This window comes from Lactuca sativa, chromosome 1, assembly GCF_002870075.4.
Source record: "Lactuca sativa cultivar Salinas chromosome 1, Lsat_Salinas_v11, whole genome shotgun sequence".
In the NCBI taxonomy this organism is placed as follows: domain Eukaryota; kingdom Viridiplantae; phylum Streptophyta; class Magnoliopsida; order Asterales; family Asteraceae; genus Lactuca; species Lactuca sativa.
This window is the reverse complement of record NC_056623.2, coordinates 120,180,438-120,201,354: the sequence shown is the minus strand read 5'-3', so window position 1 is coordinate 120,201,354 and position 20,917 is coordinate 120,180,438. Positions and strand designations below refer to the sequence as shown.

Sequence of the window (20,917 nt, the reverse complement as noted above, 5' to 3'; positions counted from 1 at the left end):
CGTTCCAACTATTTGATGTTTGCTATATCCTTAAATAAAACTAAAACATGTAATTGTTTCAAAAGTACTAACCCCCAAAAAGACAATAACGATAATATTCACAATAACTTATAACTTATTCAAAAAACATAATCGATGCTTAATGGTTTAATAGAAACTAATAATTCAAAATAAAATTTTGCAGCATACCAGGATAAATATCCTCTCATGGACAAATAAATCTCCCCCGTAAATATTGGTAGAATGAAACTATTTTATGTGGCTGCATCGCAATCGCAAGAAAATAATATACTTTTCCTTTCAACCCAAAAAAAGAAATGTAATTTTATTTTTAACACACAATAGTGGGATGAAAGCAAATTCATCATCTCTTTTCCAATAGTTAGATAGATAGGGTGTGTGTATCTCTATATGGGGAGGGGGTTAGGTGTTGTACGATCGTGAAAATGACATATATGACCTATTATGTTTCTAGTGTTTACCTATTTAGCCATTTAACTTATTTTGTGGCTTTATAAGGGAACGAATTACACTTTGTCGGGTCGATTAGGTCCTTTTGGGCAAAATAAAGGGGTCATCCGGTTACCCCTTTGCCACATCAGATGTTTGTTGACAAATTATTCCTTAACCCAATACTATTCATCTTCTTCCCACCACTTTTTCCCATTTCTAAATCGTCCAACAGAGAGTCTTCTTACTGCCGTTCTAATGTCGATCTACAACTTTTCTTCTCCTACGCTACCATTGTAGGGCATTTATGTCATTTTCCCTTCTTACTCCCTTCAAAATCAATTTCGATCTGTTCATCGTCTCCTCGAATCAGGTTCATCAACATAAAATAACTTGGTCACATCTTTATCTTCCATCGAATCGAAACGCAAAACCAAACAAAACCAGTCAATAGAATTCGAAAGTCCGTCTTCTTTCAAGAACCATTGAAAGAACCAAGAAATATTTTCATCAATTAACCATCGAGACGCTAATGAGGTCGTTATATGAATTCCAAATCCTCGTGTTCTTCATTCCAACAACAATAACATAAGAACAAAGCAATATCACAATTAATACCCATACCCAGTTCATTTTCGAGTTCACATCATTCCTAGACTTCACATCATTCCTAGATGCCAATGAATAGCCATTATTGTTGCATAGTTCTTGTTCTTCGTTGGCAAAACTCTTAACTTAGTCTTCAACATGAGGGAACTAGATAACATTTTCATCAAGATAATAGCATTGCAATTCATGTCTCATGTGAAATTGCGTCTTGTTGACCTACACATATGGTCAATTACCATATGAATCATTGACCATTTTTCCCTTTAGAGATATCAACTGTAGGCTTACCCAGATATGTGTAATTTATGAACTACTTGATTCAAGCTGAAAGAAAGAAGAACAAGGGTAAACAAAGATCAAGAAAAACAATGGAGGGGTATTTTTGTCCAACTTTCTGGTGGGACTTTTATTGAACCCAAAAACCCATCACGGTAAACATCAAAAAAAGATCTCGTATATACAAGAAAAAAACAAACTAACTAATTGATTTTATCTCTAAATTGTAGGAAATGATAAAGCTAGGAAAAATAAAAAACAAATAGCTCTAACAATTGCATATTCCGGATTATTCAAACAGTATGAAGATCCAAACTCCAAATACATTTGAGAATGCAAAGGGTAAAAAATATTTGAATCCAAATGGCCTGATATAGGATCACAAAGGCCTTGTAAATCAAGATAAACGAGAGGGTTAACACTTGCTGCATTAGTATTTGACCAGTCAACATCGAAGTGACATTCTTAGAAGGAGGATCCCCAGTGCAAAACTTCACATTGGAAAGGGATGAAGCATGGTTCTGATCAACATCAATTAACTTTGGACTCCCAGAAAAATATCGGTGAGAGGAATAAATTTTCCAACGAGGTTGAAGGAGTTCTTTATCAAGAAAAGTAACTGTGGTGCAAACTATATGTGTGTGAGTGAGTGAGAGAGAGAAGGAAGGAGGGAGGGACACGTGTACAAGAGATATAATTTAATGAAAATTTCAATTTATTACAAATTCTACCAATAAATTTGTTAGTAGCCAAATAAATAGGTATAACTATACTTGATATGGTATTTGTATTAAATTTTTTTTATCAACTATAGCCGGTATGAATTACAGGTTAAAGAAAATATAATCCGCACCATATCATGTTCACCCCTACTTTTAACTTTAAGAATTCCGATAATATTGTATGTGCTCATGGGAGAAAAAGATTTCTCACCGATGTATTCCGACCCCTTTCTTGTGTATATTTATCTATGCTCCCTAGTTGAACAATGATATTAACCTAAACTTGGAATGCGTAAAGTATTTCATTTGCAATATAATCTTAGATTTCAACGAGATATTCTAAGGATAATATAATAAAAAAATAAACTAGTTGCGAGTTAACTTGTTGGTTTCTCTTTCACAAAATTATATTTGATCATAAAAGCGAAAGGAGACCAACTAAGGTATGACCTGCATCACATATACTGTTTACAACCAATAGTTACACGCCTGCATCACATATATTGTTTACAACCAATAATTACACCATAAGAAATTACAAGTACACAGTATAAAATCCAAAGGATTAGGTGAGTTTAATCAGGACCATTATTTTATGTCTTACTAAAAATTGCATAGCAAATCAATGATTAAATAAGAAGTAGTGGGATTAAATTGTTCACCAACTAGATAGCAGCAAATGGTTGAGGAGGTTTTTTCAAAGCCAAAGGTAATATAAGTAGGGACAAAAGCATAGATCTAATCATCTCAAAGCACACTCAAATCATTCTATTACCATAGAATCATAACCATCCATAGTCACCAATATCAGAACAAAATGTCTTCTTCAGGGATTAATCTAGAAAACTTTCTAATTCCACTGAAGGAGATCCACTTGGCCACCCAAAAATTCAGTCCTATGAGTCGCATGGGATATGACGGATTTGGTGCAATCTACAAAGGACAACTCTCAGGACATTGGCAAAACCGAATGGCTACCTTCAAACGCTTTGATCCCACGGGTCCTGGAGGAGAAGACGTGTTCGTTACTGAAGTGCAGATGAGGGCGAACTTCAACCATGAAAACATTACCGCTTTCATTGGCTACTGTGAAGAAGGCAATGAGAAGATTATAGTTTCGGAATACTCTCTAAATGGAAGCCTTGATGCATATCTCAAAGACCCCAATAAGAGACGTTCCCTAACATGGGTACAACGCCTCATGATTTGCATAAAGGCAGCAACAGGACTCCAGTACCTTCACTCGGGTCTTGGGGAGAATAACCAAGTAATTCACAGAGACGTGAAAAGCGCAAATATATTGTTAGGTGACAATCTGGAAGCAAAAGTATGTGGTTTTGGTTTGTCGTTATTACTCGACCAAAATCAGCCACAATTGTACAAACGTGCAGCTGGGGGTACCAACTTCTACTTGGATCCCATTTACAATGAAAGTGGCATCGTTAGGATAGAGTTAGACGTTTATTCATTTGGTGTTGTAATGTTCGAGATGTTGAGTGGGATGTTGGCAAATGAAAAAAGGAGCATCAGTGAAAATCAGCCACAATCATTGTTAAATCTTGTCCGACGTTATTATGATGAAGGACTGGAGGTCATAATTGATCCTTATGTAAGAGATGACATTAATATTCGTTCTTTCCGTGCGTTTAAGGAGATTGCCTATCAATGCATTAGTTGGAACTTAGGGAATCGCCCTACGATGGACATGATTATCAAAAGAATTGAGGAGGCCCTGAATATTGAAGTAAGTCTTTTTGTTTACCCACCTGTCTTCTCTTTAAAATTGTTATATGGAACTCTAGTTTTGTCAATCACATACATATGCTGATTCCAGGATTACACGTATCTTATGTCTTTCTAAAGGGATATAAACAAGAGATGATACTTGTCAAGACGTAGGAAAATTTCAAATGAAAATCACAAAAGTATTAGAAAGTGTAAGAACCTATAATTCATAATTAATTATTAACATATTTTATTAGTTTATTTTTTACACTTTTTGTTTAAAAAGATATAAAAGGTAAACAGTTTTTTATTTGGTTTAAAATTTCAAAACAATAGATATATCATTCAAAAAAATGTTGTTAACAGTTGCTCGTTTACTGGTTACGTGTAGATAAAACATTCATTTACCACAAATGAATTGCTTATGTTATGCTATTCATAGTTTATTACAATTGGATTTTGTAACGTAAATTATTTTTTGTTAAAATATATATTTATTTGAAATAATAAACTATTGACTTTGATATGCTTGTTATATTTTTGGATGACAAATAATGGAAAATTTTCAGAAAAGTTTCATTATTTTAGAAAAATTTATGATTATTTTTAAAATTATTTTTTTTTAAAATAAAAAGGTTAAAGAAACTAAAAAATTATATACTTTAGTTTATTTTGACCTGTTCAACAACTCATGAGATCAAATCGTTATTTTTTTTAAAAATAATAAAACTTTTTCACAAATTTCCTACAAATTTATAATATATAATGTAAAACGTATTTTTATGTATTTATATGTATTCCTTTAAGTATTTTGACATACTTTTTTAGATTTTTTACATGTTTATATATTTTCTAAATTTTTATGCTTTTATATAGTTTTTTGTATTTTAAATGTATAACATATTGTTTTTATGTTTTTATATGACCTTTTAAGTATTTTTACATATTTTTATTTATTTTGGTATATTTTTCATGTATTTATGTCACTTTTAATTTTTTATATAGTTTTTACATATTTTTATGTATTTTAAATATATAAATGTGCTTTTTACGTATTTATATGTAGTTTTTAAATTATTTTATGTATTTTAGCATATATATATATATATATATATATATATATATATATATATATATATGTATTTATATATATTTTAGTTTGACTTTATTTTAAAGTAGCTATTAGACTTTCTAAATTAATTAAAAAAAGCATTAGAGTACTTTAACACAAACATTTAAAAAAAAGATCCTTAATAATCAACACCATTTTTATACATAAAATTATTCTCTTTTTCGTCTATACAGTTTGTAGATGAACAATGTTTATGAATCATTTTCCATTAACAAAGATATTCATAATCTTTGTTTATCTACAAACTGATTTAAAAAAAAAAGAGAAAAATTTACTTGCACAAATAAAGTTAATTGTTAATGATTGTATTTGAAATTTTTTTATTTTAAAGCACTCTGTTGTTTTTTTCTTTATTTACAAGTCTATTAGTTAGCTACAATGAAACTTAAAATTAAAGATACCTAAATATGTAAAAATACCAAAATACTTAAAAAGTACATATAAATACGTAAAAATATATAAAAATACTTAAAAAAAACATAGAATACGTGAAAAAGCATACCAAAATACATAAAAATATTTAACAAATCATATAAATACATAAAAATAAATTTATATATTTAAAATACATTAATATATATATATATATATATATATATATATATATATATATATATATATATATATAACTTAAGAAACTTAAAAAAAATGCATAAACATGTAAACAAAAATATAAAAAAATTATGTAAACTTACTTATAACTCATAAAAATATGTTTATACATTATATACAAACTTTGAAAAAAAATCTGCATAAAAGTCCTATCATTTTGAGAAAGTTAAGCATTTTGTCCCATGACCTGCTGATGGGTCAAAATGAGCTAAAGTGAATAAGTTTGTTATTAGATTTTTCTATGAGAAAAATTAATTTTGGGACTTAATATGTAATATGTCCTAAAATAATAAGACTTTTTCTGGACTTTTTACCTACCATATTGTAATATTCGTGAAGTTAAGGGCAACATCGATAGACTTGTCTAAGGAAACTCTATTATGTTTATATTACAGTTGAAGAAAACAACATCTACAATAAGCCGCCAACCTCCAAACCTGGAAAGTTTTCTAATTCCAATGAGAGAGATCATATGGGCAACAAGTTACTTCAGTCCAGAAACTCGAATTGCAGTTACCAGACATGGTGCAGTGTACAAAGGACAACTCTCCCCATTATGGGAAAATTGGCCGGTTGCCATCAAACGGTTCGGTCATCGAGAAGAAAACGAGTTCCTTTCAAAGATAATGTTGATTTCTAGCCTCCAACATGATAATATCCAGCTTGATGCAAAGAGGGACTTTACTAATCACCTTCAGATGATGCCAAACTTCTACCATCCAAATATCATCACTTTCATTGGCTACTGTAATGAAGGAAATGAGATGATTATGGTTTCCGAATTTGCTAAGAATGGAAGCCTTCATGCTTTCCTTGAAAATTACGATCAGAGGCGTTTTCTAACATGGGCACTGCGCCTGGAGATTTGCATAGGGATAGCACAAGGTCTTGATTACCTTCACTGTGGTAAAGGGGAGGCTGGAAGAGTAATTCACAGAGATATAAGTAGTGCAAATATATTGTTAGATTCGAATTTGAAAGCCAAAATTTCCGGTTTTGGTTTGTCAATATTAGTAGACCAAAATCAGCCTCAAGATGATGTTGGGGCTTTAGGTAACGAATATTACTTGGATCCAGTGTATAATGAAAGTGGTGTCGTCAACATGGAGTTAGACATATACTCATTCGGGGTAGTGTTGTTTGAAATGTTGAGCGGAATGTTGGCTTATAAGAGAAAGCGCGTTGGGGGTGATAAGCCAGAAAGACTCATAAGTTTGGTCAGACGCTACTCTGATGACAACTTAGATTGCTTAATTGATGATACCATAAAAAATCATATTAACATTAATTCCTTGCGTACGTTCAAGAAAATTGCTTATCGATGCATCAGTTTGAACTTAAGCGATCGCCCGTCAATGAAAAGGATCATTAAAAGAATGCTGGAAGCACTACAATTTCAAGTAAGTATTTGGAGATGCATATATATGTTCTTTAAATAAATTAAGTTTAATAAGCTGGAGAAACTAATCCTTCGTGAAATGTGACCAGAAAAGACCAAAGTTGGTTTCTTTTTATTTTTATTTTTTTTAACTTACTTATATTTCATTTGACTTTTGTATTCTACTTTTAGCATATTTTATTAATCAATAATTAGTTTATAACCGGTGAGAATCACAGTTATAAAACTAATTAAAATTTTATATTAAAAAACTCAAAATTATTAATTAATTATTTTAAATAAATTGTTGTTTAAGAGATACTTTTTTAGTTATATAAAGTTATAATTGTTGAGTTAAATAAATAACTGAAGTTATATCACCTTATCATATGTATTAATTTTATTTTATTTTTTAATCTAATGTTATTAATTTCATATAATTAATGTGAAAAATTTTAAAATTTAAAATTTAAAATGAAGAATCAATTACTAATTTAATGAAATTAGAATGGTAAATTTAAAATTAAAATTTCAAATTTGAAATGAATAATTAATAAATTGGCAAGTAACATAATAGGTGACATATAGTATTCATAAGGAGTTCTAATCCTTATTTTAATAAATAAATAAGGTTATTTTGGTATTGACACTATTATAAATCATCGTTACTGTCAACCTATTAATTATTCATTTTAAATTTTAAATTTCTCCCTCTAATTACAATAAATTAATAATTGATTTTTCATTTTAAATTTTAAATTTCATACTCCTAATTAAATTAAATTAATAACATTAGAATAAAAAATAAAATAAAATAAATATATATTATAAGGTGATATAATTTCATTTATTTATTTAAACAAACGATTATAATTTTATAATTAAAAAATATCTCTTAATTAATAACTTATTTAAAATAATATATTTGAAATACTTGATTAACAATTTTAAGTTTTTACTATGAAATTTTAATTAATTTTATAAGCGTGATTTTCACGGATTATAAACTAGCATTATAATATTTGTCAACAGGAAAAATAAAACTATTCATTTATTAGAATATAAAGATTTATCTAGAATAAAATGACTTATAACCGAGGGGTACTTGGTCTTTAGATAATGTCCTTCATTGCAAATTGTTGAGGGTTCAATTCTCAACTAATTATTTGTAAATTATAATATGTGTTCATGTTTTAAAAATAATAATTTATCACAAAAGTATTATAAAATTACGTGCATACTTTTTAGTAAATTAAATTATATCAATGATTTATGTCGCCAGTTAATGCTAAAAAATAAATTCAGTCTCTATTTTCAAAAATTAATTCGGATCTCCTTTATAACATGAAAAGTTGCACGCTTCGTCCTTGCTCACCTGAGATGACTATATCGCCCTCAGTTATTTCTTTTTCCAATTTTTTTAATATTTTTTTTTATAATTTGTCTATTATTTTCTTTTTTTATTATTAATTTTTAGAATATAAAGTGGGATCTCTCTCTCTCTCTCTCTCTCTCTCTCTCTCATTATTGACCATTAGCAATCACCATTATTTACCTGGATTCCTATATGCATCAAATCCATTTCCACCCTAGAGATAAAAAAAAAAATCAAAAGTTTAGTACCCGATACTCGATTCAACCACGAAAAAAAAGAGATGATTTCAATATTTAACTTCAATCAAAAAATCAAACCTGCGATGGTAGGTTGTATTTGAACTTATGAAATCGAAAATCAACTTTAATTAGAAAATCGAATATTCAGCTTCAGCCAAAAACTCAAGTTCGGAAATTGAAAATCAACTTAGGAAATCAAAAATCAACCAGGAATCAAATAATCAAATTCAAGTAGAAAATCAACCAAAAATTCACGTTTCAATGATTTGTATTTGGACTTCTGAAATGGTCATTTCTGGAATTAATCTAGGGTTTTAACGATTGTTGGGTTCGAATTATTTATGGGTCCATCGTGTGCCTGGTTTTTTTTGAAAGAAAGAACATCAATAAGGATCTCTAGAAATGTCGAGTGTGTTTCTTTCTCGACTCAATAAAAAACCTTTCATTTTTATGGACTTTGTTCAAAGAATGATATATAGGTTCATCTTGTGTTCTTGGTTCTGAAAAGAGAAACGGTGACACAAGATAAAATAGAATATGAAAAGTTCTTGAATTTTTGTTCTTGATTTGGGTTGTGAAGGACAGACAAACAAAAGAGAGAAAGAGAGTGAGAAGGATGATAGGGATGGAGGGTGTCGGCCATTTCTTTTGAAATATATATAATAAATAGACAATTAGTAGATAAATTATAAAATAAATGAAAAAGAAATAGAAAATGACAATATAGTGCTTTCATGTCTCACAAATGATAAAACATGTAAATTTAAACTAATGAGCGATAAAACATGCAACTTTTTACAATATAAGGGACGGTCCAAGTAACTTTTTGAAAATATGGAGTAAAAGTGCTTTTTGGCACCAACATGATGGATGATTCGTATAATTTACTCTAAACATTTTCTATTTCTAATATGAATGATTAAGATTCATTTGTTACAGAGATAGTCCTTCACTTGTAGAAAAACATTTGTACTAGCACGATGGACGATTCATGTAATTTACTTTTTTTTTTTTTTTCTAATAAGAATGACTAAGATTCATCTGTTGCCCAGATAGTCCTTGACTTGTATGCCTTGATTTTCTATTTAACTGTTAATTTAAAAAGGTAAAAAAACACAACCCAGCCTTCAATATTTTAAAACAAGTCAATTAGAAAATTCCGCCTTATTTATATAATATTATAATATTATAATTTAATTAACTTATAATTTCAATAAAACACATAAAAGATATCCTCTATTTAAGAAAAATAATTATACAGAAATATACGAACATCTACAATGGTTTATCTTTACATTGATTTTTTTTCTTCACAATATATATATATATATCCTTAAAATAATTTTAAAAAGAAGCAATTATCAAAAACTTGTCAAATTGTTATGTTTAAAAAGTTGGTTTTAAATAAACAAAACTATCAACATCTGTCTAAATTGTTTTATAAAATTTATTCATTTAAAATATGATGAAAAAATAAAAATTTGTATTCACGAGAACAAAAAAGCAAGCATTTGACTACTCTCAAAGTATATAACAATTTGCTTCGTAATAGTTTTGCTACACATTTAAAAAGCATCTATTATCTTTTGGTAACATCGAAGAAATGTAACATGTATTTATGCAGTTATTAGAGTTTGAAGTGATCTATTCTTGATTAATTTATGATTGTTAGGACAAGGGGAAAATTAGGAGGCCATCTCTAACAATATTGGTTCTCTTATATACACAGTACTCGGAATCAACTTCAACCATTACCACACCAAGCCACCGATATCAAAACATAGAAACTTATTTAATTCCACTCAAGGAGATCAAATTAGCAACCCGAGACTTCAGTCAGGAAATGCGGATTGGAGGCGGTGGATTTGGTACAGTCTATAAAGGACAACTCGCTCATCAACGCGTGCAAAATTGTATGGTTGCCATCAAACGATTGGATCCCACAGGTCACCAAGGAAAGACCGAGTTTCTTACAGAACTGAAGTTGATTTCAAGATTCCACCATCCAAACATCATACCTTTCGTTGGATACTGTGATGAAGGCAATGAGATGATTACCCTGTACTAGTATGCTAGCAATGGTAGCCTTGATTATCATCTTGTAAACTTGGAAAAAAAGCGTAACTTAACATGGTTACTACGCCTCAAGATTTCGTTAGGGGCAGCCAGAGGACTAGATTACCTTCACACAGGTCTAGGGAAGGACAACAGGGTTATACACAGAGACGTTAAGAGCGGCAACATACTCTTAGATGAATATATGGCAGCAAAAATTTGTGATTTTGGTTTGTCAAAAGAAGGCCCAAGAAATCAACAAGGTACCCAACTCTATACAAAAGTTGCGGGTACCAACTTTTATTTGGATCCTGTATACCAAGAAAGTGGCATCCTCAGTAAAGAATCTGACGTCTATTCATTTGGTGTTGTATTGTTTGAACTATTGAGTGGGAGGCCAGCTTACTGCCTAACAAGATTTGTAGATGGTAACCCACAGCCGCTGATAAATCTAGCCCGACGCTACCATAATGATGGACCTGAGAAATTAATTGATCCCCTTATAAGAGATCAAATTGAGAGCCGTTGTTTCCATACGTTTATAGAAATCGCATATAAGTGCATAAGCTACAATTCTCGGGAACGCCCCACGATGGATACAGTCATTGATGCGATTGAGGACGCAACTGATTTTCAAATAAGTAAAAGGTAACTCTATTTGAAACAACCGAAGGAAAATTAGCATGGTTTATACAGTATTATAACTATATCGAACTATGGGATTACTAATTTGATTTTCAATAGCTTTGCTGCTTTTGTAACGTTTAATTATTTTGAAGGAACTCTATTTTGAGAGGCAAGTCATGCATTTAGGAAAGTATATTTTATATTTAATATATAACATGCGGGGCGTATTATCTAATATAGTTGTATTATACACATGTTTTTGATAACTCTTGTTTCAAAGTATTTTTAATCTTTTTCACCATGTTAAATTAACCAACAATCAACCAAAAATCCAACAATCTATGCATTATCTTTAGCTACTAAAACATTAAAACATAAAAAATTTATATAGATTACCTTAAACTTTAAAATAAAAAATACTATAATAATTTAATATTTGTTTGTATATATGTTACAAGGATCATTTGTTGTAGTAGAAAAAGACACACATACTTTGATGGTGAGTCATCATTGAGTAATCTATTGACTTTATTATATAATTGGCAATATGACTTAGATCGATAATTATTTTTCCATTTTGTTTACGTCTTGATAATTTTTTTACAGATGTAAATAAAAAGCATGTTAGAAGTCTTCATATATAACCATTTATCAATGGCCATAGCAAGTTACGGTCGATAATAATGGTCATATGTGAATACATCTAAAAAGTTCGTTATCTTGATTTGTAAAAAAAAATTACTCAAATGTAAACAAAATGAAAAAATAATTAATCTGATAATTCAACTTCATTTTTTATTAAGACGGTGGATCATAATGTTTGCAATATTTATATATTCAATTAAATGGTTATAATGTTTCCAATAAATTAGTTACTTAGATAGGTACAAAAAGTGTTGATTGATATCTTAAATTAGTTATTAGTAAGAGATAAATTTATATTATTTAGCAAAACTACAGTGAAATTTTCAAAAGCATATAAATGAACTTAATATTATAAGAAATTAAATTCATGTTATATCACGAAGTAATATGTGTTATAATTGATTTAAGAACAAAATAATATTCATACGATGTAAAACTTTAAAAGTATCCTATTAACACCGATCAATTATTGTTGGTATCTTGTAGAAAATAAGGTTTACCTACAAAGTTTCTACGAAAAGTGTTTGTTGGAAAAAGGGCGTAGGAAATAAGGTTCCTACAAACTTCCAACAAAATGTTTGACATATTTCCTACAAAATATTTGGTAGAAAATTCTAACAAATTTCTAACAAAATTCCAACAAGGTTTCCCTAGGCTCCGTGACACCTTTTTTCCGACATAATTCCTACAAGACAAAATTACAAAAATGGTCCATATGGTTTGCCAAAAATCACAAAGTCAGTCCCTGCTAATTTTTTTTGACGAACATGGTCCCTGTGGTTTCCAAAACTTGCATCAATGGCCCTTTTTGCTGACGCCGTTGCTGTTCATCCGTTAGCGTAAGGGTATTTTGGTCTTTTCAAGTAACAGGGACTGGGTTTGTGAACAAAACATAAAAAATAAAGAAAAAGAAAAACTCAAATTTATACCAGCACGTGCATAAAAATTAGTAAGATTTTTTTAAGTTAACGAACGAAAGTTTAAATAATAAAAAATATATAATATGTGACCCTAGTCATAAGTACGAAACGTACAGAAAATAAAGCACGAAAACGTTAAAAAAATATGTTTCGCAAAACGTTTTGGTGCTTATTTTATGTATGTTCCTACGTATAAGTTTGTTCACATATAATAGATAAAAGTGTAATTATAAGCTTGAATTTTGTAAGTTGAATTTTGGTGATTATAGTCATAAAATTGCATTTCGACGTAAAAAAACATGAATTAAAAAAACATGTACATAAAAATAAGCATGAAACATAAATAAAATAAAAAATTATGTAACGACCGAAAAATACCACAAATTTTAAAATTTTCAAAACATCTCGATTCCATTAAATCTTTACAAAAAGGTTTTCAATACAAAACATTTAACGTGTTCCCAGAATCACATTACTACAAAATCATGAGGAGCAGTACGATCACGCCTTCGCCTTGCCACGATCTCCTGAAGAACCTGAAAAACATAAAACCACAAGTGTAAGCCCGAAAGCTTAGTGAGATATCCCCAAAATACCAACCACAAATACCATACACGCATATCATGCCACAACATATCAAGTCACCGAACAGCCATGCACTTCGGGCCTACTGTGTGACTGGTCCGCCGCACCGGCCTACAGTCCACCTGGTCCACCCTCTGAGTCTATCCACATACATCGAGTATGCAGTGTGATTGGTCCACCCGCTCCCGGGCCTTCCATCCACCTGGTCCACTCTCTGAGTCTACAGTATGACTGGTCCGCCGCACCGGGCCTTCAGTCTGTCTGGTCCACTCTCCGAGCCTTCGGCACGTCTGGTCCGCCCTCATGGGGCCTACAGCCTATCCGGACCGCTCGCTGGGCCTTCGGAACAACCGGTCTGCCCTGGGTATCTTGGCCTACAGCACACAGCAGGACCCGCCTCAACCCAACTCCAGTCCAAACAACCATGTGCACATATACAAACAATCATATAGCAATTCACAGTCAACAAGCAGATCATCAGATCACATATCCTACCACCATCCTAACCAGGATATCGACCTAACAGGTCAATAGCATAGCACCTCCCTATCTCTCAGGATACCGATCTCAATCAGGCCTCTAACATATACCATCCTAACTCTCAGGATGCAAACATATCACAGCAACAACATAACAATAACATAGCAACAACTATCCGAATCTCAATCCGATAAGGGCCGGCCTTGGTGCCTTAGACCCTGTTGATATAGTGAGGATAACTCACCTCGAAACTGTCGACTGAACAGATAACCCAAGCTGCTCCGATCTCTGATACAATCTCCACCACTGGACAACCACCAATGCACTGAACTCAAAATAATAATCAACAATTACCAAAATGCCCCTGGAAACCACTGGTCAACCCTTGGTCAAAGTCAACCCCTGACCGACTCTACTCGCCGAGTCAACCCGATGACTCGCCGAGTTCCCATAATCAGAACTTCACTCAATCCGCGACCTAACTCATCAAGTCACCTCGAGACTCGCTGAGTCCAATAACTCTGAGTCCATTCGCACACAACTCACCGAGTCATCCCTTGACTCACCGATTCTCGACTCAACCATGAAATATTGGGACTCTTCGACAAGACTCGCCGAGTCCAAGAACAGACTCGCCGAGTCTAAGGCAATCTTCAACCTACTTGCCAAGTTGTTCATACAACTCGCCGAGTCCCAGGCCATCTTCATCCGACTCGCCGAGTTATTCTTCCAACTCGTCAAGTTCCAGCTCATCTTCAAGCAACTCGTCGAGTACACCCATGTGACTCGCCGAGTACCACCGGTCTGAATCCATACAAAAGCATTCCAGGCCATGCAGTTGATCCAAAACGTAGATCTAGCCTCCTACAACTCATCCATCACGTAAAGTGGCAAACTTTATGTGAATCCAAAGAGATCTATGCATTTTGCACATTAGGGCTAAGGTTTGGGACAAGATAGCTTCATCCAACACTCAAAACAGGGACTTTCATGCATTCCAACTCTCCTCCATTCCAGATCTGAGGTAGCAACCTCAGATCTAACCTCTAACTCCAATCCATCCAAGGATAAGCTCCCCACAAACCCCGAAAATGAAGAATCTAGACAATAACAGCTCAAACAATGGAAAGATACCTCAAAAGGAAGCTCCAAGAGAATATTATCCCGAATCCTTGCAATGCCCTCTGATCCAAGCCTCTTCTTCTATAAGATCTCTTCAACAACCACCTCTCCAAGCTCCAATTTGCTCAACAATGGGGCTTCTCCACGAAATTAGGGTTTCTGTGACTCAAGGGGTGATAAGGAGGCTGGGGAGGAAACATAATGTTTTTTTTATAGGGCTTAACCCCGAGAAGTAGGGTTTCCTCCACTCAGCGCCTACTCGCTGAGTCCACCTCACTGACTCGCCGAGTCGACTACTTAACACGCGACCAAGTCGCGACTCTACTCACCGAGTCCACCCATGGACTCGCCGAGTCGCTCTTTCCGAAATTTACTCTTTTAGCCCTTCAACTTTACTCTTGATATTTCGGGATGTTACAATTCTCCGCCACTTAAATTAGGCTTCGTCCTCGAAGCCTACAGCAACTCAACTCCAAACATACTCCCACAACGCGCCACCTGGCCTTAACCGGACCAGGTCCCTCAAGGCATACCCATCAAACTCAAACTCACTTTCTCTTCCCTTGCGGTGTCCTGACCACCGTCTCAAACCGGGCACCGGTTTCACCCTCAGATAACCACCCTCAACAACCGAGAATTATCCATGATGCAACACTGCTCCAATTCACAACCATCACTCGACCCATAAGGACTAGAAAACCATGAACCATCAGATCCCCGATCCGAATCCCACTCTATCCATTCCATGACGACGAAAAGACCCATTCTCTATCTCAGAGCAACTCCCACGAGTTCTCCTCTTGCAATCACATACACATGCTGAACTAGCTCTAGCACCCTCAGGTTGGGAAAACCAGATACACTGATGATATCCTTAAACATCCCCCAGGATGAACCACTAATACATATCCAATACCCTGATCAGAATCACACTGAGAGGCTAAGACTCTCTCCCTGCATCCCTTCCGAGCCTCTTGGCTCTACACTTGCGGAATTCCCTCCGCGACCTCAGCAGTCATCCCAAATCGGATGAGCTTCTATTCCACTGTCGCAAACACTCTACTCAAAACCATACTCGAATTACTCTAATCATAACTCTGCTCTGTCGCTTTCACTTCCGTGAACTTGCACTCCCTCTCGGAGTTACTCATCTCTCTCTTTTCTTTTACCAAGGAATCCACTCGGCCACATTATCACTCCGACAAGTGCCACGGTGCTCGCCCAACTCTACACCACCCTTTTATAGCGTATCCGCTATCTATCCAACACACATACTCTGACTCTCATCACAAGGACTCTCAAGTCCATGCACAATCTCAACTAATCAAGATCACTACCCGGGGCCAGACCTTCTAATGAAATCACACCGCAACATACACAATCCATATCCTCGAACCGATCCAACAACACCTGCAGAGTCTTCAGCATGACTGGACCGCCTCACCAGGCCTTCAGCCAATCTGGACCACTCTCAGAACCTTCAGCCAATCTGGACCGCTCTCAGTGCCTTCAGTTTGGCTGGACCGTTCTCCGAGCCTTCGGCCTGACTGGTACGCCTACCGGCCTTCAGTCTATCCGGACCGCTCAACTAGCATTCATCATTCCTAGCTATCACTCTCGGAAATCCTCCCATGCGTACTGTTCTAGCCCTTTAAGGGTTCCAAACTCTGTCTCAATCGCACATGCTTGATCCCGGCCTGCTCCCAGGCCCTCCACAATCAAATGCCCTAGGTCTGAATCCCGCCCCGCATGCCCGACACTCGCTCCTATCAGCCTATACTCTGGGCTGACAGAACACTGCTGAATCCCAACAGCTAAGCACCCTCAAATACTCATCGATCTCCCAGAGAATTCTCCAATTCTCCCCCACTTGTAGTACTGATTAACAACCACCGGTCGCCATCATTGACCTCCCAGAACAACTCTGCACAAAGAAAACACTTACACGTGGACTGCTTCCCACAAACATAAACAACCTTAACGGGATCTCACATCAACACTGATTAACCCGCTCGAAAGAAACTCAATCTGCATCTAACCACTCCTCAGAAAGCAGATGCTACCCGGCCTTCAAACCAATGCCAGGTTTCCACTATTAACCCTCAAGAATGATAACCAACGAAACTCCCAAAACAATAACCCATAACCAAACCACAACCCGCAAAACGACGAATACCGCAACGAAAACCACACAAAGATACAAGCACATAAAGAATACACCACAATAATAACAAGATAACAAGATATCGAGAAAGAAACATACCTGCAGCTGCATCTGGCACTGCCCTGACCTCCTCTGCTACAAGCTGAAAAGCACGACCCTGAGCCCTTGGGGGCTCCGCTCCACCCTGACCTGCACCTGCAATCCTCAAAGTGGCCGGTGCTGGAGCCTGCACCGGTCCTGCAGCAAGCTGTGGACAGTTGACCCTCAAATGTCCAACCTGATGACAATGATAGCAAATCCTCAAATCCCGAACTAGCGCTGACTGCCAACAATCCCTCGCATAGTGCCCCTCCTTTCCGCACTTGCGGCATGCACCACCGGACCTACAAACCCCGGTGTGACCCCTCCCACACTTCCCACAAGTGTGGCTGCTCATATCCCCCACTCTAGCATCAACGGTCTTGGACCATTTTGGCGCCGGCTGCGACTGCACCGGAGCCTGCCTCAGCTCACACAACTGCAACTCAATCTCTAACTCACGCCGCCTAGAGGCCTCCTGCAACTCCAACAATGTCCCGCACCTCTGCACAGACACAAACTGCCTGATGTCCCTCTTGAGCATAATCAGATATCGGGACATCTGAGCCTTCTCCGAAGCGAACTCAGGGCAAAACATCGCCCTCTCAGTGAACATCCTGCTGATCTCTGTCACTGACTCCGAATCCTGCTTCAACTCAAGGAACTCCTGAGCCAACCTCTCCCTCTCAACCTGCGGAACATAACAAGTGATGAACATTTCTCTGAACTGATCCCATGAAACCACAGCCCTCTGCGTATCCGAATATGACCCCGTGGTCAATCTCCACCAATCCTTCGCCCCGAGCCTCAACAGGTTCAGAGCACACCTCACCCTCTGATCAGCAGGGCATGAACACGTGAAGAAACACCCCTCCACGTCTGATAACCATCTCATAGCAATGATCAGGTCCTGAACTTCATCGAAGGTGGGAGGCTTCGTATTAGCGAAGTCCCGATACTGAAAGCCCCGACCAGCTCCTCCCCCTGCCGCCGCTACAGCCGTTGTAGCCGCCGCGGCAGCCGTCTCTGCGAGAGCCGCATAGCGCTCATCAAAATACTCAACCATTGCGGTCTTGATCGACCCAAACAACTCTGGCAACTCAGCCCAGAACAACTCAGCAATCTCATCACGCAGGATCTCACGAATCCTTGCATCCAACTCGCTGGTGCACATCTGATCGATAACCTCGGGCGGCGCCGATCCGCCCAGAACTCTCTCTCCAGCTCCCGATCCTGATCCGGATCCACTGTCATCATGCCTCGGAATCTCCATTCTGAAAAGTACCATACAAAAACTCAGACTCTTCCCACTATCCTGGGATCCAACTCTCTCAACCCCACCCTAGAGATCATGGTTTCCCTGATATGCGTATGGGTCCTGTGATTTCAGTAGTACGGGCCCATACTACCTTCCACACCTACCCATATTTGTATGAAGTACTACCACAACACCCTAGAAAAACATGCATAATAATGCTCAACCCTCACCACTAGAGGAACACTGAAAATCTCCCATAAGGAACCCTAGGCTACATGCATCACAAATCTGGAAACATATCATGAAATCCTGAAGATCCCTAGCCTATCACTAGCATGTTGTTCTATCAAAGCTCAAAAACAAATAACATTGATAGTTAGTTTTGTTTACTTCTTTTTATAGTTTATTTTAGCATATTTCATTCATAATTTAGATAATTTCCATGCATATTTTCCATTTTGTTATTTTATGACTATTTCGGGTACTTTCGAATCTTGTGAGCATAATTGCAGGTTTTCGGGTCTAGCAGAGCGGGAGTGTTCGGGACGTATGGGAAGCGATGAGATTTGATAGGCAAAAATGATGTTAGGCTTGGTGATATGTTGGAGATGATGCATGGAGCGAGCTTGATGGTTATTTGAAGGTTTGGAGAGAAATAAACTTTAAATTTGCAAAACGCGGGAGTTTATTCGAGCGTGCGTAGATTATTAACCGGGCGAGTTTGGAGGATTTAGAGAGGCCAAATTGGGATTAAAATGAATAAAAACTTGAAGAAAATGGGCTAGGAGGTGATTGGATTCGATCTGGGCTAGTGGGACATGCTTTGGAGGCCCAAAATCTCAAAGAAGCCCATGTCAGGCACCACCCGCGCAACCCACCCGCGCAGCAGCACGCGGGTCGCGCAACCTCCTGCAGGGGCAATTTCGGAAATCCATTTGGAAGGCTATTTGAGGAAGGTTGGTGCCCATCTTTTGGGGACTCTTGGACATCCGATTTTTGGAGATTCTCTCTGGAGTTTTGAAGACTTTTGAAGGCCAAGAACACTTGAAGAACATCATATTTTTACCTCTTGATTCTTGCTTAATGTTTGGTACAATTTTCTCTAACTTTGTTTCTTTGGGTTTAGCCATGCTTGGCTAAACTAATCTTGGTTGACTTTTGGTTAATCCTTTGAACTTTTGTTGAATGTTGAAGAACCCATGAACATGTTCTTAAATCTTTATGGGAATGTTTTGTGTTTTAACATCTTATCACTACTTGTATGTTTTAGTTCATGAGTTTAAATGTGTTGGTGGTGATTAGTTGGCTAATTTCTTGATTAAGTAAAGGATCCTCAAATTAGCAAGCAACAAATGATTTTTGTGTTGTTTTTGCTTCACACAATCATAAAAACATTTCCTCCAACATGGTGGTGAAAGCATTTGACCCCTCTTGGATTTGGTGACTTTTTGGTTCTTAATGCTAGTTGACTTTCACTAATTACATGCTATTTGGAATTAGTGACTTTGACTAAGGAAATTGTTATGAGCTTCTCTAGCCATTTCAACAATTAAGAAAAGTCTAGGTAATCTCAAGCTCCTTGGATTACTATAGCCAAATTAAGGATTTAAATCAAAGTATTGCACCATTGGATTCTAATGATATGTTCATCAAAAGTCAAAGTGAGGAAACTTTAAGTCAACCATCTCTCCTTTATTGATTTTACATCAAACTCATATTTTTGTTGCATTTGTCTATTTAAATCATAGTTAATTCTAGTTTGTTTCAAGTATTTCAAAACACCAAAACCCCCCATTTTATTTTTATTGTCATTTTACAAGTATTTTTACAAAGAGATTTTTCATACAGTTATAAATTGAACCAATCTCCGTGGATTCGATCCCTTTAGACCCTGTTGATATAGTGAGGATAACTCACCTAGACCCTGTTGATATAGTGACGATAACTCACCTCGAAACTGCCGAATGAACAGATAACCCAAGCTGCTCCGATCTCTGATACAATCTCCACCACTGGACAACCACCAATGCAGTGAACTCAAAATAATAATCAACAATTACCAAAATGCCCCTGGAAACCACTGGTCAAACCTTGGTCAAAGACAAGGTCAAAGTCAACCCCTGACTGACTCTACTCGCCGAGTCAACCCGATGATTGAAAGTGACCAAAGTGTGCAACCCACACCTCTTCTTTCCAATTTTTGTGCCCAAAATGGACATCATTCCGACACGTGTCCATATTTACAAGGAGAATGGGTAGAAGTGCAAGATAAGGGAAGCTACTACCGGTCAAACCAATGGAGTTATGATCAGCCTCAACATGATCAATGGTGGGACAACAACCAAGTTTGGGGAAATAACCATTACCAAAACCCATACCAAACATGGGGAAATAACCAATACCAACCAACTCCGCTGTTCCATGAACCCTATCCTTACCCTCCTCAACAAACTGAAACGCCAAGC

The 20,917-nt window shown here is 35.8% G+C and overlaps 1 protein-coding gene across 1 annotated transcript; it reads left to right on the top strand.

Moving 5' to 3' along the window:
- The first annotated feature begins 2,763 nt into the window (after positions 1-2,763).
- LOC111884592 (uncharacterized) lies at positions 2,764-19,702 on the top strand. The gene is made up of 3 exons (XM_042902376.2): positions 2,764-3,801; positions 5,922-6,926; positions 10,248-19,702. The coding sequence occupies exons 1-3, from the start codon at positions 2,875-2,877 to the stop codon at positions 10,584-10,586; spliced, it is 2,271 nt and encodes a 756-aa protein (XP_042758310.1). The 5' UTR covers positions 2,764-2,874; the 3' UTR covers positions 10,587-19,702.
- Positions 19,703-20,917: the final 1,215 nt, after the last annotated feature.